Below are 24,065 nucleotides of genomic sequence, written 5' to 3'. Positions count from 1 at the left end.
CCACTGCCTTGTCGGGCTGAAGGCCACATCTACACACAGGACCCTACAGAAGGTTTGAGACTGATGTGGAAGCCTGTTTGACCTGTGAACAGTAATCCTGCGGCAGTTTCTGGTCGGGTGAATTGGGGGAGAAGGGGAAGAAGTTTAAGCTTCAGGACATAGTTGTCCATTTCACTTCCTTAGGGTGGAAACCAATGGGAGGTTGGTGGGTCCCACGCACGGTAGACAGCAGACGGATCTCCTTACTCTAGTTAGAGCTAGAATGGTGGCAGTGGGGGCCTCAGCTTCCCAAGACAGCCAGCAGGGAAAGGAAAGAGGGAAGAGGCGTTGGCCTGAGGGGAAGGTAAGTGGCTTCCAGACATTGGATCCGGACTTGTGAAACCACCACAAGGATGTGGATTTGAGCCGTTGGCATGACTGAAGACAACTGGCCCTCATTTTCCTGGGCCCCTTCCAAGGATGGAAGCCTAAAGCCATGTTTATTCGTTTTTATTGCCTTTCTTTCAGAAAAGACACCCAGATTAAAGTCAGAAGCCATTCCCATGGGATTATAATGGACAATGGAGATCAAGGGTTGTGAGAGCCTGTGACTCAGAGGAAAGAAGGGCCACCAGAGAGCGCTAGAGAAGCAGAGGGAGGGAAGAGGGCTGGGCTTCACTCCTCCGAAGGGCCTTTTTCTTCTTGGAAATCTCACCATGGTGCCCAGGCTGGCTTCAAATTCCCAGCTCAAGCTATCCACTTGCCTCAGCTTCTGGAGTAGCTGGACCCACAGACTGGAGCAGAAAACTCCCTACAGTGTGGGGCCGTGCAGGGCTTGGAGGGGAGGGCAGGGGAAGGGAGGACAGGGGAGGGGAGGACGACAGCAGCCTCTGACTAGGTAAAGAAGGGATACAGGGGCTGGCCTGATGACCATGCAGCTCTCCCTGAGCTGGAGGACAGCCAGGGCTATATAGAGAGAGCCTGTCTGGATAGATGGATAGATGATAGATAGATAGATAGATAGATAGATAGATAGATAGATAGATAAAAATAAGGGCAAAGGACACAGCTCACGCATCCCACAGCGCACACTTAACTCGTTATTACTTTTTAAAAAAAACCTGGGTAGCAGTCAGTATTCGTTTGAACTAACCTGAATTCCCAGCCCGAGACTGGCCTTGATACTTTCAGTGTTTGTGGGTTATGTTAAGCCTTGAACTACATTAATGGCCAAAGTATCGTTGAGAAGGCATATTTCTTAAATAGGCGGCAGTTTGGGGGTCCTGGACAGTGGGCTGATCTCTTTTCCTATGCAAGGCTCGCTGAAGGAGGCGAGGCACCACGGTGGAGGCGCGGCCCCGGACCTGTGGAGCACGGAGCCCTGGTTCCTAGGGCTTGGGAAAGTCTGGTTGGTTGTCTGGACGCACCCAGAAGAGGGTAGGATGACTTCATTCCCGCAGAGGGCGCTTCCCACCCGGGCGGCCGGGCTGCCAGCAGCCGGTTTGTCCGGGCTGTTTTCTTTGACTACTCACTTCTCTCTGCCTGGCGTCGCCGCAAGTCACTTTGGAAAAAAAAAAAAAAGCTGCGATTAGACTGACTTCCCTGTTTCCTTCAGCGAGTGGGCGGCCTCTTCCCCGTTCGCAGACAGCGCCGTCCTTCAGCTAGGTCTGCGGGCTTTTTCTCTCTTCTCTAATAAAGCTGAGAAGTTTGTTACCATCATTGCGACAAAAGAAAATAGAGGGGCAAGGGGCGAGGGTCTGCCCCCGGGCCGCTGGACGCCTGGGCGCGGGGCGGAGGCGCGGGCTCGCGGAGGTGTGTGAAGGGGCGTCCGCGTGTGCGCGGGGAGGGCGGCCGGCGCGGGGGCGAGCGTGGCGCCTCGTCCCGGACGCGTGAGGACACCGGGCCCGTCCGCGCCCGGCGCCGGCTCCCGCCCGCCCGCGCCGCGCGGCCGTCGGGGCCGGGAGCGGCGTGCGGGGAGCGGCGTGCGGGAGGCCGCGGGCGCGGGGTGGGCGGGCGCAGGGAGGGCGTGCTGCGCGGGCGGCCGGGCGGGCGGCGCATTGTTACCTGCGGCGGCCCCGCCCCGCCCTCCGCGGCGCCCTGCCCCCGCGGCCCGCGCAGAGCTGCGGAGACGGCGGCGCCGGGCAGCGCGCGGAGGCTGCGCGGGCGCGGTGAGTGCGGGCCGGGCGCCGGGCGCGGGGGGAGGCAGGGGGCGCCGGCCCGGGAGCGGGTCCCGGAGCGCAGGCCCCGGGCCCCGAGGCGCGCGCCGGGCCGGTGCGGGCTGCGAGCTCGGGGAGGCGCCGTCCGCGGCCGAGACCTCGGAGGGTCGCCGGGGCCTCGCCGCCGCGGCGGCCGGGACAGGCGCGCCCGCTCACGTCCCCGGAGGCTCGCGTTGGGAGGGCGCCCGGCCACGGCCCCGCGCGCGGCTGCCCGCTGCGCCCGCAGAGCCTCGCCGCGCTCCCGGCCACCCTCCCCCGCGCAGAGCCGCACTGCGGCCGCCAGCCCTGCTCCCCGGAGTGCCGGGCAGCGCGCGGGGTCGCCGCGGCGGGGCCTGAGGGGCCGCCGGGGGCGAGAGGCAGGTTCCGCCGAGAGCTGGGGGCCCGGAGATGGCGGGGCAGCCGAACCCGGCGAGCCCCCCCGGGAGGGCCGCTGTCCCCGCTGTCCCCGCCGGGGTCCTGCCGGCGCGTGGGGGCGGCTCTCCGCCGGGACGCGCGCCTTCCCGGCCCAGATAAGGCGGCCGCGGAGCCGCGCCGGGGACCGCCCAGCGGAGCCCGCTGCGGTCCAGCGTCCCGGGCCGGCCGCGCGGTTCTGGGGGACTCGGGGGACTCGGGCTGAGCGCAGCGGGAGCCGGCGGAGCCTTTGGGCGAGTGGATAGGTGAGAGCGCGGGGCCGGGGGCCGAAGGAGCGGGTGGGCAGACTTGGGAAAGGCCGGGTCCATCCGACTGGAGAGGATCGCGTTCCGGTGGTCCCTCCCCGCCCGGTCCCGGAGACCTGGAGACCTCGTAAGGACCTGTGAGGGAATTCCGCCCCGGGCTGGGCCCGCCTCGGCCGCGCTCGCCGGTCCCTCCGCGAGCATCCTTGGGCGCTCCCGGCCTGTTCTTCCTGGCTTGGGGACTGGCAGGGAAGAAACTGAAAACGTGCGTTGAGGAAGCGGCGGCGGCGTTCTCCCGCAGCTGTGAATGTTTGTTTGTTTATGTGACAGGACAGATTAAACCCGCCGAAGTGCCAAGGCAGGCTGTGCTCTCAAACTGACAGCTTTGGTTTGGTTTGGTTTGGTTTGGTTTATCAAGAAAGGGTTTGCAACGTGAGGTCGGGGTGGAGGAGTGTTCTTTAAGGAGTGAGTAGGGAGAAGGGGACGGTGTTTTAGAAAGGCAGGAGCTTTCTCCAGCCCCGCCTTTTTCCAAGTGAGAACACCGCGTTTGTAGCTCAGCCTCCTGTGCTCAGCTCATCAGGTCTATGGCTGCCCTTCCAGCTCGGGCCTCATCCGTGACGCGTGCCAGGAGGCCAGAGGAAGCCGTCTGGCTCTGTGTCACTTTTTATTGCTGCTGAGCAGCGGTGCAGACCCTCCTTTGAGAGAGCCCTGGTTAGCCGGGTTGTGCAGCAACCAGACAGCTCCTCCAGGAACCCTTTGGAACTTTCTTATTCTGCCACTATGTGCTGGCTGATCAGACCCTGAAGGTTCCTGAGCATAGCGTCCCTTACTGAAATCTGAGTTAGAAGATGCTCAGCTGAGCAGCAGCCTCCCCGGAGGCAGGGACAGCAACCCCACTTCTGATGGGCATGGTTACCGGAGGACTTGAAGGTGGGTTGTGTATTCAGGGAGCCTGTTGGTGACAGCTCTGCTCCCTGCTGCTGAGGTCCCCCTGTAGGGGGGAGGTGTAAACACAAGCCTGCCTCTGTTTGTCTTGGGGAGATTGATGGGATGCTTGGTTCCCAGACTGAACCAGGACCGATCCCATTGTCCCTGCTGCCAGGTGCCCACTGCGCGAAGCGGGGTCACCGGTGCTTCTCCCAGGGTCCCCCCCCCCCCGTGCTTCTCCCAGCGTCCCTGGGGGTGTGCTGGGCCATCCCTGCTGTGGCAGAATGACAGGATATTTCTGTGCATCCTCTTTCAGTACCACATGTGCCTGGGAAGGGTCGGGATGCTATGCTTTCCCGTCACCTCTTCAGCAGTGGAAATCCCGCGCAGGGCTGGCGGCAGGGCTGTGCTGCTAAAGAAATGAGAATAAACGCACTCGCCTGCGGCTAATCATTGCCAGCGAACTGATTCATCGATGCTGCTGAGGAGCATCTTTGACAGTCAAAGACTGTCGTGGGGGGTTGTCAGATAAAGGGACTAGGGACAGCCTGGTACGCCTCCCTTTGTTCCTTTAACTTCTTAAAGTGACATTCTTCTCTCAGGCCAGGCAGCATAGTTATCATATCAATGCAAGCTCTTGTGTGTCACCTTTTTACTCTGGCAAGTTTTTATCTGGTACTTCCGCTAGGCACAGCACAGGACTCACAAGAGTCTTAGTCCTTTGGGGGGCAGGTGTCAGAAGACAGTGACTGATGATGTCACCTTTGAGTATTCAGCTTCTTCCTTTACCGGTTTAATGCTACAGCTAGAAGTATACTTACAGGATACAGAATGGATTACTGCTTTCAGATCACTGGGGTTTGTGTTTGTGTTTTTGTTTTTTGCTTATCCCCTCTCTTAGCTCCCAGTGCTGGGGATCCAGTTCAGGGCCTCGAGGCAGAGGACTTTCCTGGCCATCGTGAGGCCTCTGTGTGGGAAATCCATCAGAACTGGAAGTGAACTGGAGAATCAGCAACTTTGTAAGGGTGTTTTATGCACAGAAGAATATAAAATATGTAAGAATAAACTGCCAAAATTACCTGTACAGTCTTGAAAAAAAGAGGAGTTCAAATGTAACCATAAACTGTAATTGACAATGAGTCATGACCGCTTTAGGGGTGCCAACTATGAAGACAGCCTGGCTGTGCCCCTAATGATAATCATGAAAACTCCTGAAAGCCAGTCTCTCTCTATGAAGCAGAAGTCAGCGTCAGCCTCCATACACACTTACAACTTTACTTACTTAGAAATTATGCACTGGTGATGCCTAAATGTCTCAATCCTATGGAATTGCACACATGAAATCATGAAAAAGATTTTTTTAAGTATCAAGTTACTAGTTGGAAATGTATCTTCTATTCAGTACCTAAACTGTCAGGGGCTGAACACTGCTTGGGCATTGAAGGCCCAGCTCCAAAGTAAATAAAGACAGAGCCATAGCCAGCAGCTGAGGAGGACTGCATGGATGGCATGCAAAAGGGCCTGGGAGTCAATCCCCAGCACCACAAATAAAATAAGCAAACCTCAGACAGTTAAATGTTTCATAAGAATAAACATTTGTCTTGTAACACAGGCAGTTTAACATGTGGCCCCTGAACATTGAAAGAGGAAAACTTTCACAATTCACAAACGTTGGTAGCCAAGTGAAGCTATTACATTTGCCTCTAGCAGCCAGGACTTTGGCATTTCTATCAAGTGAAGACACTGTTTCAAAAAAATTATTTTAACTGTGTGTATGTATGTTTGTATGCTGTATGAGTGCATATATGCGTTCTTGAGTGTAGATGCCTTTGGAGGCCTAAGTGTGAGAGGTCCTGGGGCTGGAGTTACAGGTGACGTGGGTGCTGAGTCCTCGAAAGAGCAGTATTCACTTTTAACCACCACGCCACCTCTGCGGAGCCCTCCCCATGAGACACGTTTTTAAAGCGAATGCATAGTGAAGACAAGGGGAAGCTGCAGGCGCGTGAGTGGTTATTACTGGAAATAGTTGACTGCATTCCTGCATGGTGCGGTTTTCTTACACAAGCCAATGGAAAAGGTGTTCTCCTATTTCATAGATGAAAAATGCTGAAATGAGGTGAGGTCATCTACCCCTGCTCAGAATGCAGCTCAAGGATGTTGGGGAGAATGTTTCCACTCTTCCTCCCTGGAAGTTCTGCCTATTATTTGTGGTTGTGTTACAGTGTTTCACAATGTCTGAATTAGTGATAGCAGACAGCTTCACTTGTGTTTGCAAGTCAGGGCTCTAACAGTGCTGACGTCAGCGGATAATTATAGCCAGGAAAGCCAGGTAAAAAGCTCCCTCTTCGCCCTCTGGGATGCTGTATTAATACCTGCTGTCTGCTCCCTTCACCCCCTCTCTCAGCTGGCTTCCTAAGAAGGAAGTATCTTGATCCTGTTTTGAATTGTTAGTAATAACTAGAATGAAGCCCAAACCAGATCTCTGTAGGTCCATAAAGATGAAGGTCTCCGAGTGAAGTGATTGTACGGATAGGGCCAGACGTGGTGACCTCGACGTTATGTGCAGCTCCTCTCTCTCTCATGGTGTTCCAAGCAGAGAAGGCAGGTGGCAGGCTTAGGGCCTCTAAGAGTGGCTTTCTACACTCCAGGGTGACAGTATCTGAAGGGTGACGGAGTCACTTGATGTGCTGAAGTTTGGCAGAGGAGAGAAGGGCAGTCTCTTGAGGTGATGCAACACGCCTGGATACTTTTTCTAGTTGGGGGACCACATCACCCCATGGAGTGGGAGCCTGGTGACAGGCTCCAGGGGAACAGCCGGGCCACTACTGTCTTCTTCAAGTGCCCCCTGCTGCCTTCAACCTGAAGATGCCTTTCGACCCAGCGATTGGAGAGAACCTGTCCAGACTGGATAGAGGCAGGGTCACTGAGCACCTAACACTTCAGCGATTTGGGCAATTTCCCCAAGGCTGGTGGACATCGGCCAAGGAAGCCAGGAGCCTCGTGGTGAACAAGTAGTTTATTCACAGGAGCACTCCCGGTCCTACAGCGCTGGCTGTGTGCGCGCTTCATTGATAAATGGGAGATTTCCAAATGGTTCTATTGCTGATTCTGTGGCAGTTTTCCCCGGTAGCAAAATGTGGTTTGGGTTTGGGAAGGTATGTGTCTGTTCACCTGCTTTGAGATGCCCTCTGGACCCGGAGATCTGTCTGCTGTGGTCCAGCAGACCCTGGCCTCCAAATGGGGAAAGAGTGTGTGAAAACGTTTGCCAGCGCTGACTTTGAACTTGCTCTTTGCAGGTCTGGAAGCTGACATGCAGCACAGTCGCCTTCTCTCCTGGCAGCAGACTCGCGAGCCAAGAAGTCCGCCCGCCCCGAGTTTGGTGTTTGTGTCTGCGTCTCCAAGGTCAAGGAATTAGCTCCTTAGAAGGCAACAGTACTATGCATGTTATGAATTGTGTCTCCCTGGCCAGCGATAAGGAAAATGGGACTCTCGCCACGCTTGCGGCTGCATTCATGACTGGGCACGCGGCCCCCTCTGCGGCCCCCCCACCGCCGCCTCCGCCGCCTCCACCTCCACCTTGTCTGCATTCAGGGGAGGGCTTCCCTCTCTCCCCTCCTCCTCCTCTGCCACCTCCACTTCCTGGGGGACCTCCTGCCCCCCCTCCTCCTCCGGGACTACCCCCAGTCTCTCACGTGAATGGCCACAGCTCCCTGGGAAAGAAGACACGGATGCGAAGCTTTTTCTGGAAAACCATTCCAGAGGAGCAAGTTCGAGGCAAGACTAACATCTGGACCTTGGCGGCCAAGCAGCAGCAGCACTACCAGATCGACAAGAAGACAGTCGAGGAACTCTTCGGGCAGCAGGAAGACACGTGCAAGGCTTCTCTCCCCAAGAGGGGAGGCGCTTTGACTTCGTCCTTCAGAGATGCCCGGGAAGAAGTAAGAGCGGAGCATGGTGGGTGGGGGAGGCTGTGGCCCCGAGGCTTTGTGCTGGAGTTGACTTTTTCAGATAATTTGGTTCATTTCACTGGGGGATGAGAACGCAGGCTAGCTGCGCCTGGAAGCCACAGGAAGGGCTCACGGGGTGAGCTGGAGCCGAGCAGCTGAGTGTGCAAGAGCGAGCGGGTCCTCCCAGACATCCCTGTGGATCATGACCTCATACAGTGGGGGCTGCTGGCCCTGGTCCCCAAACACCACCCTGTCGCCAGCAACTAACTCTGCTACAGTCTCCTCAAGGGACAAGTTCAGCTGGAGCCTGGACTCTGTAGCCCCCCCTCCCCAGAAGGCCGAGCTCTGGAGCTCAGCCCCCCCCCCTCCGGGATCAGATGCCTTCTAGGCCGGCTTGGGGTTTCTTTCCCTCTCAGGCACAAGTGGCCTCCATGCCTCAGATCTCTGAATTAGATCATGGCCTTTGCAGGGATGGGTTTCTAAAGAGCCAAGCATTAAGCTCCTTTCAGACAGTTTCAGACAGTTTCTATGAAGCATGTTTCTAGTTAACACTAAATGTGTTCCTTTTAAAGGGGGAACTGGCTGTTAAGTCACCAAACACATAACTCAATGTAAATCCTTTGTTTTTTAATCTGTTGTAAAGGAGCTGAGAAAATAGGTCATCAAGGAGCTGCCTAGATAAGGAAGTGGGCAGGGCCCCGGGTGAAGTATTTGCTCCATGCATTATTGAGTTCTTGAGCCAACAGTCTTGACCTCCTCTCTCTTCCTGGCTTGGGAACATGCGAAGGCCTTCCACCAGGCCCCAGAGGGCCCTTTAAGCTAGTTGTATGATCTCCCCTGAAATTGCTAAGAGCATTTTTTAAAAATACAGGGAACACAGGCACTGCAGTTGCTATGACAAATAAACTGTGAGGAATTTGGAAGAGGGAGTCATTAGGAGAAGCTATGGTGTCTTCAGTAGTGGCCACAGGTTTCTCTGTCTGTCCTTTCAGTTGGTCACATGCCCTTTCAGTGTTGGAAGCGACTCAGGAGTCACTTCCTTAGTGCCCTGGCCTTGGCCCAGCTTGCAGCAGAGGTGGCTGATTGTGCCGTCCGTCACGTCTCACCCTTGTCTCCTAGTTCTCCGTGTGAGGGTGACTGGACAGGTGCGTGTGGACAGGTTCAAATGTCCCGAGAGTCACCCGGAACAGATGGGTTGAGCGTAGTGTGCCCCGGGAGGCAGCCCTCAGCTGAGCGGAGCATCCTCCTCCAGGAGCGGAGGAATTCAGGGAGTTAAGGGCAACTTGGTAAAGAGCAGACGACAGCCCCTGAGGAGGAAGCTGGCAACCAGCCCTGCGGATGGCTCCCAGTCATGACAGAAGGGAATAGTCCAGATCCAGGCCAGATCTGAGGCGCAGGAGCGAATGTTTTTCCGTCCACTTTCTGCCATCTCTGCAGCCTACGTCACAGGTTTTTATATTTTTCCTTCAGCTTCCCTTTTAAAAGAGTTATTTTAAAATAGTATGTGTGTGTTCCTTTGAACTGAGGAGTGCTCAGATGCCACCATGGTGGGTGGAGGTTGTAGATCTCTGTTGGTCCTTTTGCCTTTCATCTTCTTTGAGACAGGGGCTCTCTTGTTCACTACGACTTAATGTCTAGCCATCTGGCCCAAGATTTCCACAGATTTTCCTGTCTCTGCGTCCCAATTCCACGAAGGGGAACTTGAGCTACTGGGCGCACTATGGTTTTGCATATGTGTTCTGAGGGTCCGATCAGGACACTGGACTGCCAGGCGGCCAGGCTTGTCTGGCCAACACTAACATTTTACCAACCAAGCTATCTCCCTAGCTCTAAAAACATATATTTTAATTTTTTAAAAGATCTGTTCATTTGCTTTTTATGTGTGTGAGGGTTTTGTTTGCTTGTGTGTCTGTGTACCATGTGGATCTGGTGCTCTTGGAAGAAGACATTGGAATAAACTGGACTTAACAGATGGTTGTGAGCAGCTTTGTGTGTGCTCACCAAACCTGGTCTTCTGTGTGAGCCTCGAGTGACTTTCACCACTGAGCTGTCTCTCCAGCCCTTGATTCTGTTGTTGTTGTTTAGATCCTGAGAATGAATCCAGGGCACTGAACATGAGAGGCAAATGTTCTAACGCTGAGCTGTACCCCCTGCCCTAAAACAAATACTTCTTTGTAAATTACGCATAGAATTTACTGCCCTAACTATTGGCTGACCAGTACCTAGAGCATCCATGCTGAGCTGCAGATACCACCATTCACCCTCAGAGTGCGTTCACCTGCAGACCTGAGCTGCATACCCATCCAACGAGGACTTCCCAGTCCCCCTCCTCTGGCCCTTGGCAACCCCATTTTTCTTTCTGTCTCTGTGACTTTTACTACTCCAGGTACCACATAGAAGTAGACCCTGTGGCATTTGTCTTTTCCTGGCCGACTTCTTTCTCTTAACCTCATGTCCCCAAGGTTCATCCAAGGTGTAGCGTGTGTCAGAATCGGGTCCACACAGTGTCCCTTGTGTGCTTGGACCACGTTTTGCTCTAAATTCCTCCATCCCTGGATAGCTGTGCTGCTTCCGCTGGTTATGCTGCTGCTGCTGTGAGCACTGGATGCAGAGATGGTACTTTTGACACTTACAGGTGTCTGGCTCTAAGAGATAGCATGTGAAAAGGTGAACATGGCCAAGTGCCAAGAGATTGTCCAAGCCTTAAGCCCCTCATCATACAGGAGTGGGGTTAGTTTCAACTTTCTACATTACCTTCAGCATGACTGAAGCATTGGGTGTGCTTTTCTTGTGGAAATAGCCTGGCGTTTGCCATTTTCTTTCCTACAGAAGCTATAGCTCAGCAGGACTACACTCTGACAAAGATCAGCCATAAATCTTCCAGCTCACCCTGCCAGTGAGCAGAGTCCAGGGTCAAAAGCTGAAGGCCCTCACCCTGTGTCCCGGATGCCCAGAGAACATGTTGGCCTGCGTGTTCCTCGGAGGCCTGCTTCTAACCCAGACACGGGACACTAGCTCGTCACAACAGGCCATAACTCTAGAGGTTCAGACGTGCAGAGGAGCAGGTTGGGTCTCTGTCATATCCTAACCTCATGGTTATGGCCTGATACTATATGATTGGCTTTCACTTTAAAGGGCTTATAGAGATTACTAGAAAGTTCCATTGTGCTCCAGAGGAAGAATTTGCTGGAGGGTAGGGAAGATGTCGTTTGGGAATGCCAGGCATAGAAAGAGCAGCACTTAAAATAGCAAATTGGGGGAAGGAGGTTGTGAAATGCTACTATCCCTGTATCCTTGTTACTAAAAATTAACCTGGGAGATCACAGATGTGATGGTGTCGCAGTAATTAAGCTGTAAAAAAGCAATTGGAGATACACTGATACAGACTGAGGTCCTAATAAAAGGTTCAGCGCAGCCCTCGTTTCACAGTTCACCGATGCCATCCTGGGGAAGCTGCCAAGTTCCTGTCCATCCATTCCAGGTGTCCCACGTCCTCAGCTCCGGTGTTAGTTGGGTTTCTGTCTGTCTTTATAATTTTAATGTTTACGGATTGATCGCATGTGTTAGCCTATCTGTGTGCACGCGACATACATGCAAGAGCACCCAGAGGCCAGAAGAGGGATTCAGACCCCTGGAACTGAGTTCCAGGTGATTGTGAGCTGCCTAGTGGCTGCTGGGAACTGAACCTGGATCCTCTGTTAGAGCAGTGAGTGCTTTTAACCGCTTCATCTCTACAGCCCCACTGAGTGGCTCTTAAGGATGACAATATGGCTTATCAAGTTGGTCAACTGTAAAGAAAATGAAAGAAGACTAAACTGACCCAGGGTGAAGGACCATCATCCTAGGTGAGGACAGAGCAGAAAAGGGGGCAGGACTCACCAGCTGTCATTCAGCGTGGTGACTGTGTGATGGTGGGTGAATGTTGAAGAGCAGGCGGTAGACTGGAAGAAGAGGACAGGAGTGAGAGGAGAGGGAGGAGGAGGTAGGAGCAGGGAGGGGAGGCTGCAAGAATGAGGGCTCTTTCTGGATCAGTGAGCAATGCTGCCTCATCCTCCCACGCCCTCATTTGGGAACCAGTTACTCTCCTGTAGCCATGATTGCATTCCCAGGGTGTCTTGAGAGGCTGGGATGTGCTCACATTCCAGAACCGTAGAACTAAATAGAGTGTGGTTTAAAACAATACGTATGCTTCAGGTCTCTTTCCCTCATAAAATGAAGGAGCTCCCATCGATAGCCAACCAACACTAAGACATGAAAAGCCATCAGAGACCAAGGTGACGTGAAAGCCTTTACCTAAACGAAGAAGATTTAAAATTGTTTTGCTTTTCAGTTTTGAATGGGGCGGAGTTAGCCACTGTTTCTGACCAGCCTATGTCAGGACGCCCCTTTGATGCAGTGAGATGAAAGTGGTTTAAAGGGTTGAGACTTAGCTCAACATTCGAGAGCTTTCTTAGCAATGCTAGGCCAGCGTTCAGCACCAGGAAATCAGAAACCCGGACCACATCACCAAGGAAACACACCAAGGGACTTAAAGGTCGTTTTCCTTCCACCTTGAAAACACACTAAAGAAAATAAGCCCTCCACACAGGGGGATTCTAACTCTGCCTATAAGAGGTGTCTCGAGGGTTGGAGAGATAGCTCAATCAGTAAACTGCTTGCTGCAAAAGCAGGAGGACCTGAGTTTGATCCCCAGGACCCACGTGAAAATGCTGGGTGTGGTGGTGCATGTTTTTGCTCCTGACACTGGGGGTGGAGACAGCTGGATCCCTGGGCCTCACTAGCCCAACTGGTGACGTCTAGGCCAGTGTCAGACCGTGTTCCTAAGGCTGACTCAGGCAGCTGTTTTCTGGTCTACACACATGTATACCCCTGCATATAACTTCACACACACATACACAAACTTAAAAAATAGAAAAAGAGAGTGGCAAACTCCTGGAGATAGACATGCCAGCCAGCCAGCCAGGCTAAGGGGTGCGGGAGCTGCTAGCTGGTGGAGTCAGAGTCTTGGTCTTGCAAGGTGTGGATGCTTTGAGCTGGGCACACTGGGCGCCATGTGGGCACACATAGTGCCACTGAGTTGTGCACCCACAAACGGTCAAATTACTAACTATTGCTTCCTACTGTCTAAAGGTAAAGGGTACGGGAGGCGGGCTTTGTATCGGCCCTTGAAGGACACACAGACCTTGGGTTCTTCCACTATCAAAGATATATGATCCGGTGTGTCACATCCAGGTGGAGTGGAGGTGACAATGCCTTCTTGGCCGGGAGGGCACTTCCCTAGATTGGGCAGTTTGTCTGCTCTGACTTAGCTTTCACACCCCCTGGGATCTCTGTCAAATGCCGCTGTGCTGTGTCTCCAGCACACAACCAGCCAGTCCCAAAGAGCTTTACAGCCGAAACACTAGCTCTGCAGCAGCCAGAGTTTGGGAAGTGAGATAAGCTCCTTACATGGGCAGTGATAACCCTCTTTGAAGGGCTTTAACAAACACCTTTATAGCTGTTGTAAGGATCCTGTTTGATAAGGCAGCAGAATCAGCCACTAGGTAAATCTGAGGGTGCCAGAGAGCAGGTGCTGCCCTGAAATGCTATCATTTGTCTCTTGTTCCTTGTTTGGGTGAAGCCTTTGTTTTCCTGGTAAGCTGATCAGTCGTGACCAGACCAGGCTTTTCCTCAGGGACTGGCCAACTGTGACCAACTTCTGAAACCCCTTGGTCGGTGGGGAACATCTCTTACAGGCTTAGAACTGCCCTTGACCTGAGCACCCCCTTTGGGGTGCTGCCTCTTTAGGGTAGCTTAGGTTCCTGGAGTCTACGTGGTGAGAACATGATGTCACTTGAGATTCCACAGTAGACTTGGCCAGACACTGTGGTTGGCTGCTTTTCTCAGACCTGTCGCTATTTCTGAAGAGACCTTTGCACCTTGTTGTGGGAGGGGCTACGTTTACTGATCACATAGGAGACCCGTGAGGACTAAAGTCACAGGAACAGAGGAAGAAGAATCGCAGGGAACCAGGCTAACACTGTTCCAGCACTGCTTTGGGGAAGCCACAAAATGAAATCTCTGAGGCGCAGTTTCCTTATCTGTCAAATTGGGATAATAAGAGTAATTTCTCCCTTTGCTTTAGCAGTGGTGGCTATGGCCCTATGCCAAGTATTCAGAGCCCCAGAGGGTGGAAGGGTGAACAGGATGAGGGTGGAGCTGGAAGGGAAGGGGGCGGGGAGGATGCTGCAGTCCAGGATTAAACACAGCAAGAGGTGGCAATTTAGCGAGAGAATTGTACAGCAGGTTTCCATTCTGGGTAGACACGTACACAACCGTATCAGTGTTCATGTCTGTACTTGTGGCTTTTCATTTACAAGTTGTAATGACCAGTTTTCTGTCTTAATTAATTGAGAGTCCTCGGTCCTGGAGGAACGATCCTCCTTAGAGGGTTAAGTTTCACAGGCTTAGTCCCTTTCTTTCTCTTCTCTCACACTGAACTTGAACTGCAGCCCCTGGGAAGGAGTCTGTTAAGGAGGGTGCCCCCTCAGTTTGGAAGCTTATTTTATGGCTGGCAGGTGATTGTGTTAACATCAAATAAACCCGCAGGTTAGTAAATAATGAGATTGTTTAAGACTGGTCTTCAAAAGGAGACAGCCATACCTCATAAAAATTTAACCTCACAGCCAGGAAGCGGCACTAACGGCCTTGCTGTCGCTGGCAAACATGAAGCCACCCAGAGATGCAGAATTTGGTCTGAAGCGTGATTCTCGTTTGTTCTAAATGAGTCTCTCTGTTGGTCTCTGTTTGGTCTGCCCCGCCCCCCTTTACCAAAAGGCAAATGGAAAATGGAAAAGATATAAGTAGCTTTAGGTTGTCTTCTGCTTCCAGAGGCAGAAATCACTTGTCAGCAAACCCCTAGGAGTTCTCATCTATAGTTTAATAAAAATCTTCTCAAATTACTTTTGAACATTTAAAACTTGTTACAATTCAATTTGGGGTTTGATAGTACAATAGGATAGTTATAGCACATTTATTAAGTCAAAAGATGCCGTATAACACCAGGCATGGTGGTGCCCACCTTTAATCCGACCAAGTAGATCCCTGGGATTTCGTGGGGTAGCCTGGTCTCCACAGTAAGATTATATGGTATCTCCTAACTTGGAGACAGAAAAAAATGTATGAATTGAGACTTCCTGTAAAAGACAATTTTTTAAAAAGTTCTCAGCAAACAAGCTGTAGGACACTTTTTCTTTTCTTCCTTTCTTTCCTTTCTTTCTTTCCTTCTTTCCCTTCCTTCCTTCCTTCCTTCCTTCCTTCCTTCCTTCCTTCCTTCCTTTCTTCCTTTCTTTTTTAAGACAGGCTCTGACTGGCCTTGAATTTCTGATAATCTTCCTCTTGAGTACGAGGATCACAAGCGAGCACCACTTGTGGCTACAATACTTCCTTACTTTCTCCTAAATGAATGATTTACATCTGTAAATCAGAGCTGGGGCCAACCTCAGCAGAACCATTGCTTTATTTTGCCATTTCAACCCTCATGTGATTCTTGCTATGCTCATATATCTACTTAGGCTTTTAAGTATGGGCTGTATCCAAAAGAACATTTTAAATAAATTTTAAAATAAAACATTTATCTATTAGTATGTATATACTAGTATAGTAAACACATCCTGTGTATTGTTTTGGGACTAGAAGCCAGGGCCTACACATGCTAGAAACATGTTGTACCACTGAACTACCCAGTCCAAGAATGATTTTTTTCTTTTTCTAGAGGAGGTGGTGGTATGGCTACTATCACGTAGACCAGGCTGGACTCCAACTCACCATGTAGCTTAGGTTAACCTTGAACTCTTCCTCTTATTTCCAAAGTGTTAGGATGACAGGTGTGTGCCACCACACACAGTCATATTTTTACTGCTAAGGAAAGACAATAAAAGCTTTTCATAAGACTATATTAGGAACATGTGATAATTATCATATTTACATATTAGAAATTGTTCCCTTGTACATCAGTATTATACTCTGACTGGTTTTTAACTCTCTTGTTTCCTCCATCTGTTTTTTATTTCATTTTATTTTTAGTTAGTATTATTTTGATTTACTTAATTTAGCATTTTGAGACAAGGTCTCTCTTTGTAGCCCTGGCTATGCTAGAACTCCCTATGTAGATCAGGCTGACCTAGAACTCACCGAGATCAGCCTGCCTCTGCCTCCCAAGTGCTGAGACCAAATGCATGTGCCACCACACCTAGGCTGAGCTGTATTTATTCAGACTTAAAATGTCTTATGCATCTGTTTCTTTCCAGATTACCGTCTTGGATGCAAAGCGAAGTATGAACATTGGGATATTTCTTAAGCAGTTTAAAAAGTAAGATTTGTGTCCTTGTCTGGAATTTTAGCTGTATCCATGCTATGAGGGTGTGGCCGAGCTGCAATGCAGATTGTAATCTGAGCTAGGGACGTTTCGCACCCCTCTGTGTCGGTCCTCGATGTGTGGCTCCATGGTCTACATGTCTGTCTTTGATGTGAGCTCACAATCTTGAAGTGAGGGATAAGCGTCCTGCCATGTCCATTGGTGGCCTGTACATCAAGAAGTGTGTGTGTGTGTGTGTGTGTGTGTGTGTATTTTAAATTCTTTGACAATTTCATATATGTAGACACAGAGTTTAGGCATTATTACCCTCTCTCATTCCCCGTTGCCCCTGAGACTATTCACTCTGACAAATCATCTTCTCCTTGGCTGTCTTTTTTGTTAAATCTACTGGGTTTAATTATGGTTGCGTTCATGAGTAAGGAGTCATTTATGGCACCTGAGTGGTTTCTCAATGTCTAAACCACTGAGAAAGATGCCCCTTTCGCTACCCCCAGTCATTGTTCCTAGTGCCTGGGTGGGGGGGAGCTCTTGAGCCCCTCGCCAGGGACAGTTCCTATGGTTGGTGGGTGCTGCTGCCCGCCGTCCTGGGATTCCTGGGGACTCCTTCTGGAGGAGTGGTTTCCAGGGGTGGGACTGGGGGGCCTCTGGACCAGGGAGAAGCGGATGGAGGGGGCAGGGGGATGTGCTTTAATTTCTGTAGGTTTGTGTCACTGTTGACAAGGCAGCAAGTACAATTTCCTTATCTCTTCAAGGTCTCCTCAGTCCATCGTAGAAGATATCCATCATGGGAAGAGTGAGCATTACGGATCAGAGACGCTGTGGGAAATCCTTAAGCTTTTGCCGGAGTCAGAAGAGGTGAGGAACTTGTTGAGTCTTGGGGTGGGGCCAGGAGCTACATGTTCTCCTGAGCATCTGAGGCCCTGTCCGAAGGGTACTGTCCTTCCCAGGGCCAGCGGGGTCACATGTAAAAGTAAAAGGGAGCGGTCCGATAGAAAGAGCCAGGAGGCCTGTGGACTCAGAGTCCCTGTTTGCACGGTGCAGTACCGTAACTGAGGAACTGGGCAAAGGCCTGCGCACCTGCGAACTTTAGATTCCTCACCTCTAAAGTGAGGACAATGACACTTACCTCATCCGTTCCCAAGATGACTAAGCCAGCATGGTGCTTGGCTCAATAAATCTCAGGTTTCTCTTCCATCATCTTAACATTTGATCTTTGCTTAGAATGAACCCAGGTTATAATACCTATACCTTGTTCTTTTTAAAAGAGGAAAAGGAAAGCAGTTTTGGATACTGTAAGTGCAGGTGAGAATTAACGTAGGTGTTTGTGTAATTGACTTAGCAGGGGAGGTTGCTGTGGTCACAGAAAATGCGGCGCTGGAAAGCTAGTAATTTTGTTTGGACCTGATTAGTTATTGGGTAGTTAGCAGCTCCACAGGAGAAAAGAGAAGAGCAATTTAAAATTTTAAGAAGCGTATTTATTAGTACTGTGTGTGTTGGAGGGTGAGTGAGCGACATGGTGCCCATTGGAGGTCAGAGGGCAGCTTTATGGCATTGGTTCTGACCTTTCACCTTTCCTTGGGTCCCAAGCCGCAGACTCTGCTCATGCACCAGACTTACAGGCAGCGCCCTTACTCACTGGCCCTAGGCACTAGAACAGCAACTCCATAAAGCTCCCCATAATTGTGGTGATACCAATATTCACTTCTGAAGAAAGGTTCAGTAAGAATTTATACAAATCCATCTGCTTACCAACACTGAGACAGAGCAGCACATATCATTCATGTATGTCTGGGGACGGGACACACTCTCTCTGGCTCAGATTTTGTTTACAAATGAAGTGTAATTTGCTCAAGTCCAGATTAACACTTGGCGTTTATTAATGCAATTGAAGGGTCTCAAGGTCTCTTAAAGACCACCATTCCTGTGTGAAGAATGGGGGCTTAAGAATCTGCTAGGATGAGTTAGGGTCTAGTCAATTTGAGTCTTTCAAAGAGTCTTTGCTTTCAGCTGGGGCTCTAGCTTGGAGTGCCGCCCCGGCATGAGTGCAGCCCTGGTTTGAGATTGTATTCCTGCATGGCCCCTGTCCTCACCCTCATAGGACTTCTCTGAACGCTCACTCTGAACCGACCTCATTGGGACTTCTGTTTGTTTGTTTTGTTTTAAGGGAATATCAACTTTGACAGGGCATGTGGAGTCGCTCAGAAGGCTCCTCATGGTAAATGAGAGTCAGGTGCGAGGCCTGAGGGAGGCTGCCAGGTTCATGCTTTGACAAGCTGGGACGCTGAGAACCACTGTCTTAATATTTGCATTTTTCATGTCCAGCTTAAAAATGATTAGAAAGCACAGAGAAGGTTTTTGAAAGAGCAAGTACTGTCAGAGAGCCTGTAGTTTAAGGATGCTCTTCTGTTTGAGTTTTGTGGGGTATCACTGGAGGTGTGTGTGTGGGTGTATGGGTGGGCGTGTGGGGGTGTATGCGTGGGGGTGTATGCGTGGGAGTGTGGGGTGTATGGGTTGGGGGTGGTATGTGGGTGGGGAGGTGTGGGGCAAGTGAGGACGGAATCCCTGAGAGGGCTGCCCACATCTCCCAGGTCCTCCGGACCAGTAAATGAATTAATTGCAAAGAAGCCTGGGCTGCTAGGACCCCTGAGGTCCCTGACACATCCCTGTACAAGGTCATCCTCAGTCTAATGTGTGACAGGCTGGTCACACTTCTTGTTTTCATTCCTGACTCTTGGCTGCAGTTCACCGCGCCCTCCACACTCAGTTTCAGCAAACACACCCTGCAGGCACCCCACCCTGGACTGCGGCGTGTCGGCGCTGTGCAAGGGGCTTCATGGAGGACCCTATATGGTCTATGTGAATGATGAGGGTGAGGCCAGGGAGGAGGCTGAGCCACATGAGAGAGGGTTAGAGCTTAAGTGTGTGGATGGTCTGGGACGAGACACAGTTCTCATTGTTAGTGCGGGAAAGGACTCCACAGCTACTGATGCCCTCCTGTGCCAGCCACCAGATGGGACAAAAATGAAACTCACTGGCGCTGTATTTACAGCGCTTGGTCCAGTGACTGACAGAGAAAAGTCCGTGTGTCACCTTCTGCTCGTCTAGCCTGCACAGGGACCTTGTATGATACTCCTTATTTGCAAATGGCATGGGCTCTCACCATGATGTCTCAGGAGCGCTGAGGGATACAGGACAGGTGGACTTAAACCCTAATTTCTTTCTTTTTTTTTTTTGAGATTTGTTTATTTAATACTTACACAGCAGTCTGCCTGCATTGGTGCCTGCATGCCACCATGTGGGTGCTGGGAATTGAACTCAGGACCTTTGGGAGAACAGCCAGTGTTGTTAACCTCTGAGCCATCTCTCCAGCCCAAACCCTTATTTCCTTGACCCTGAGCAGTTCTTTCTGTCGCCCTCTGCTACCTTTCTTGGAGGAAAGAAGGGCAAAGGTTGTCAAAGCTGTGTGTGCCTGACACCACGTGGTCCAGCAGCCTTTTCATCACCTCTGCTATCACAGGCGCTGGGGTGAGCAAGCGTCATTCAAATCCTCCTGTAACCTTATCAGCATGCTGAAAAATATGAGCGGAAACAGTTTTCTGTCCTGCCCCGGCCCCACGCCTCCTCAGCTGACAGGCCAACCGAAGCCAAGGTTAATTTGCCATCAGGAATTTCTCCGCCCTTCACCACTTATCTTTTATCTGGCACGTTTGTTCATCTTTCCTCCAGTGTGTGGTTAACCCTTGCAGAGGAAGAGGCGGAGCCCCACCTAAAAGTCCTGGGTGTGCTTTCGTGTGCTATGGCTCCCATGCAGGGAGAAGGGCAAGGAGGGGGCTGCCGCCCAGCCTGGTCAGCCCTGCATTGGGCCACTGCTGCACTGACCATATCAGTGTCCTGGGGACACAGATGGGAGGAGCTGGTTGAGCTGCTAGCTCTGGTGGACACCCCAGTTACCCCATGCTGAGGGCGAAACCAGGGCTCCCTGAACGCTGGAGCAGCCCTCTATCACACCCTTCCCTAGCGTCTTCATTACTCTGAGATGGTTCTTCTGTCGGAAGTCCTGCCTGCCTCTCAGTCTGTGCGGTAGACTGGGGCAGGGTGAGGAGGCTGCCCTTTGCCCTTGTGAATCCTAAGAGCATGTTCTGGGCACAGCAATGGTCATAATGAGAGGCCCTTGGCTCAGCCAGCAGAATTATTCCTAACAGTGCTTAAGGTGTGATTTTTGATAACGACGAGAATGCATAATAATTACATTATCTCACCTCGTCTCCTTCCTTCCCCACCACTGGGAAGGCACTGTAATCCTTCTTAATGAACACAAGGCTTGCTGGGAACTAGAGAAGAGCTATGTACGTGGCATTTAAATTTCTGTCTTCCGGCTCCATTCCCTTAAGATCTATAAGCATGTTTGGCCTTCTGCCTAAGTGGAGGAGATTCATCCTTTTTCAGTCACAGTTTAGCATATGTTTAATAGAAGTTCTTAGAGTTTACTTAGCATGACCCATCCTCGGGCTCAAGCTTCAGCCTAAAATTTGTGCTGTGGTTATGCATACTGTGAGCATAGGGTCTTCTAAAAGGATTGGCCTCCCTCTGCCCCTGCCCATATATAGTGATCTGTTGAAGTCAGCTCCAGGGGAATCAGAATTCAGCCTAGGGCTGTCTCAGTTCATAAGCCAGGCTTTCGTTGGGGTTGAGCTAAACCGGAAGCGTCCTGAGTCCTTCCGTGTGTGTGTGTGTGTGTGTGTGTGTGTGTGTGTGTGTGTAGCAAGGCTAAATAATGGTAAATTCACTTTGCAGGCCTTTGCAAGTGGGGCAAATGCAATTTTACAAATGGTTGTTTTCTGTCCTAACCAAAAAACAACCCAACCAGCACAAACAGCAGCAACAAACCAAAACACAAAAGGAGAGTTCAGCCGCAGAAGTTTGCATAGCAAGCTGGAAGCCATGGGTTCCACCCCAGCACTGCAGAAATGAAAATGAAGTGAGCAAAGCATCCTAGAGAGAGATCTAATACCAGAGAGTGAGTTTGTACTGGTAGATTTTATATTTTCACATAACAGATAGAAATAGGGCAATCAGTAGGTTTTTATTTTTCAATTGTAATTTTCTATTTTTCTTTTTGTTTGTTTGGTTTTTGTTTGTTTGTTTGTTTTTCTAGACAGAGCCTTGCTATGCAGCCTAAGCTGGCCTTGAACTTATCCTCAGCCTACTGCGTCCTTTGCAACAGTTTCAGTTGCTTCAATGGGCTTGAAATCTTGTTGCCAACCATTAAGCAGAGAGCTGAAGAGTGCAGACTTGTAGAGAGGAAGCTCCTTGAAGACTAACAAAGCTGGAGGGTGGCCTCATGGTAGACCTGGCACTTAGCATCACAAGGCCCTGGGTTGAGTATCCAGCATTAAGATGAAGGAAGAATGTAGAGTTGGTCAGTGATCCCTGTCAACAGTTAGTTGCCAGCATGGCTGCACCTGTCCGCAGTGGAACTGAGGTACCAGTTGCTATGGAGACTCAGGATTTTGTTCTTAGCGTGGTTCAGCCTCCACCTCTGCCGGCTAGTCCTTAGGCTGTGCAGCTGCAGCACTGCACACATGCATGTGTGTGCGTGTGTGTGTGTGTGTGTTCGCGTGTGCTCGCACGTGTGTTTATGTGTGTGTGCGTGCGTGTGTGTGTCGGGGGTGGGGATTGGAGACACCTTTTCTTCATTTATGGCTGTGACCTTCCTACTGCACAGACGGCTTGTTTTCCGTGTCTCTTCCATTGTAAGTGTGTTTGTTAGAATAAGTGCATCACTTGGACACCGTCTCTTTGCCCACGCCCTCCCCGCCCTGGATAGCCCTGCTGACCACCAAGACATTTCTCAGCTTCTGCGTAGGACAGGGAGGGTGCAGTGCGTGCCTTTCACCACCGGCCTTCCTTCACCTACGTAACGCCACGTGGCTCCTTCCATCCTGTTAGGAAAAACAGGCTTTCACTCTCTTCTACAGCCGAGTGACATCACTGCATATAATTCTGGAGTTTCTTTATCTGTTTACCTGCTGCTTAGCACCTGGGCCGGTTCTGTTCCGTAGCTGCATCATGGGCAGAAATCTTAACATACATTGTTCAGTTGACGCTTTTGTCTTCTTACTACCTGCAGAAGAAGTAAGAAGCTGTACTCTCTCCAGTAGCTGTACTCTCTCCAATAGCATGTCCAGGCTGGGGTGGAGCCGGTGGCAGAGCCAAGCCCTGGGCTCTCTTTCCAATGCTGGGGGTGTGGGGTAGGGTCGGGGGAAGTAGCCAGGTAAGATGTCCCAAACCTGTCATCCCAGCATTCGAAGGCTGAGGCAAGAGGATCATAAGTTTGAGGCTGGCTTAGGTTGAATAGCAAAACCCTATATCAAAAGAACAAACAAAACAAAAACGGTTACTGTCACTTGGATCCACAGCCTGCTGCCTTGTTCTGAAAGAAATTAGTAAAGAAAAAAAAATGAGCTCATTTAGTTCAGCCACTAAGAGAAAAAAAAAAAAAAAAAAAACCCAATTTTTCTTCCCACTGGTGTCCAAGGCACTCTTGGACTTTGTGGAAATCCAGGAGGCAAAGTGCCAGAGATGTGTGGATTTAGCTGGGAGCTTTGCCTGCCCATTCCTCAGGCAAGGCAACGTGGGCCCCGTCACTCCGGTGTTCTTGCAGGAGGCCATTCTCATTGTGGAGGCGCTAGTGGCCTGTAGAATTTCGTCTCCTCCATCCCTCTGTTGGGTTCTGCATCCGCAGAAGCTCCGGCCACAGCACCTGCCCATCCAGCACAAGACCCAGCCTAGGACTCTGTGGTAGGATGCTGGCTAGTGTGCTCAGGGTCCTGAGCTCATCCCTGATAGAAAGACTGTAAACAAGCAAGCAAGCAGAGAACAGTTGTAGGTGTGGATTTCCTTTTCTTTTTCTTAGAGCTACATTTTATTAATTTGAATTTCGTACTGAAACATTATTTTCTTAGAAGGATTCTAAGATGAAATGTGAAGTAATCTTAATTTTAATCAACGTTTTGATGTTTTGCCCTCTCCCCTTTTCTCTGTCTTTTAGGTAAAGAAGTTAAAGTCATTTAACGGTGATGTGTCCAAGCTCTCGCTGGCAGATTCATTTCTGTACTGCTTGATTCAGGTGCCAAAGTAAGGATGTAGTCCCCTGTCGCCATTCTGTGTGGGCGGGGCTGCTGCCGACTTTAAGGCTACAGTTTTGTTTTCTGGTTGCTTTTGTAGCTATTCGCTTCGGATCGAAGCCATGGTGCTAAAAAAGGAGTTCATGCCATCTTGCTCTTCTCTGTACAAAGACATAACGACTCTAAGGACAGCTACCAAAGGTAACTGAAAATGTGTTTCTACAGATAGTTTGCTTTTGTCAACTTTGGTAGCCGTTTATCTTTAAAAAAAAAATTCAGATGAAGTTAGAAATGGAAAGTCCCATTTTTGGATCACCTAAAAAAGACAAAGGTATAGGTAGGATGCAGTGCGGGTAATGAGCGCTAATTTGCATATTATTTTCCATGGAAGAAAGTTTCTTTCATCTCAGGCTTCAGAGTAAACCTTGCGAGTTGGGGCCTGTCTTGCTTCTCGGCATGCTCAGCGTTCTGTGTGTGTGTGTGTAGATGGTGTGTAGTGTATGCGGTGTGAGTGTGTGGACTGTGTGGCATGGCGTGTGTTGTGTATAGCATAGCGTGTGTCTGCGTTATGTTTACATGTAGTGTTTGCGGTATGTGCTATGGGTTGTGTGCACTGTATGTGTCTGCATTATGTTTACATGTAGTGTTTGCGGTATGTGCTATGGGTTGTGTGCACTGTATGTTGTGTTTGCGTGTGGAGTTTGGTGTACAGTGTGAGGGCTGTGATGCTGGTGAGTGAGATACGGTGTATAGTATGTAGGTGTGTGTTGTCATGTAGGACAGTCCCTATGTCCTGGGCGGGCTTCATCATCTGGTTGACTGGAACTAACCTGCCAAAGGCAGGCAGACTCCCTCCCCGG

The 24,065-nt window shown here is 50.6% G+C and overlaps 1 protein-coding gene across 3 annotated transcripts in view; it reads left to right on the top strand.

Moving 5' to 3' along the window:
* The first annotated feature begins 1,534 nt into the window (after positions 1-1,534).
* Positions 1,535-24,065, top strand: part of Fhdc1 (FH2 domain containing 1) — a 35,628-nt gene continuing 13,097 nt past the window's right edge. Inside the window, exons 1-6 of one of the 3 annotated variants that reach the window (XM_021643878.2) lie at positions 1,535-1,644; positions 7,072-7,713; positions 16,011-16,072; positions 16,831-16,933; positions 23,130-23,215; positions 23,306-23,406. In XM_021643878.2, coding sequence (XP_021499553.1) covers positions 7,213-7,713; positions 16,011-16,072; positions 16,831-16,933; positions 23,130-23,215; positions 23,306-23,406 — 853 coding nt within the window. In that variant the 5' untranslated portion in view covers positions 1,535-1,644; positions 7,072-7,212. The other 2 variants (XM_021643879.2, XM_021643876.2) reach the window with 2 other exon arrangements.

Source organism: Meriones unguiculatus, chromosome 2 (genome assembly GCF_030254825.1).
Source record: "Meriones unguiculatus strain TT.TT164.6M chromosome 2, Bangor_MerUng_6.1, whole genome shotgun sequence".
Classification (NCBI taxonomy): Eukaryota; Metazoa; Chordata; class Mammalia; order Rodentia; family Muridae; genus Meriones; species Meriones unguiculatus.
The sequence above is the reverse complement of the archived record's forward strand: the minus strand, read 5'-3'. Positions and strand labels throughout refer to the sequence as shown.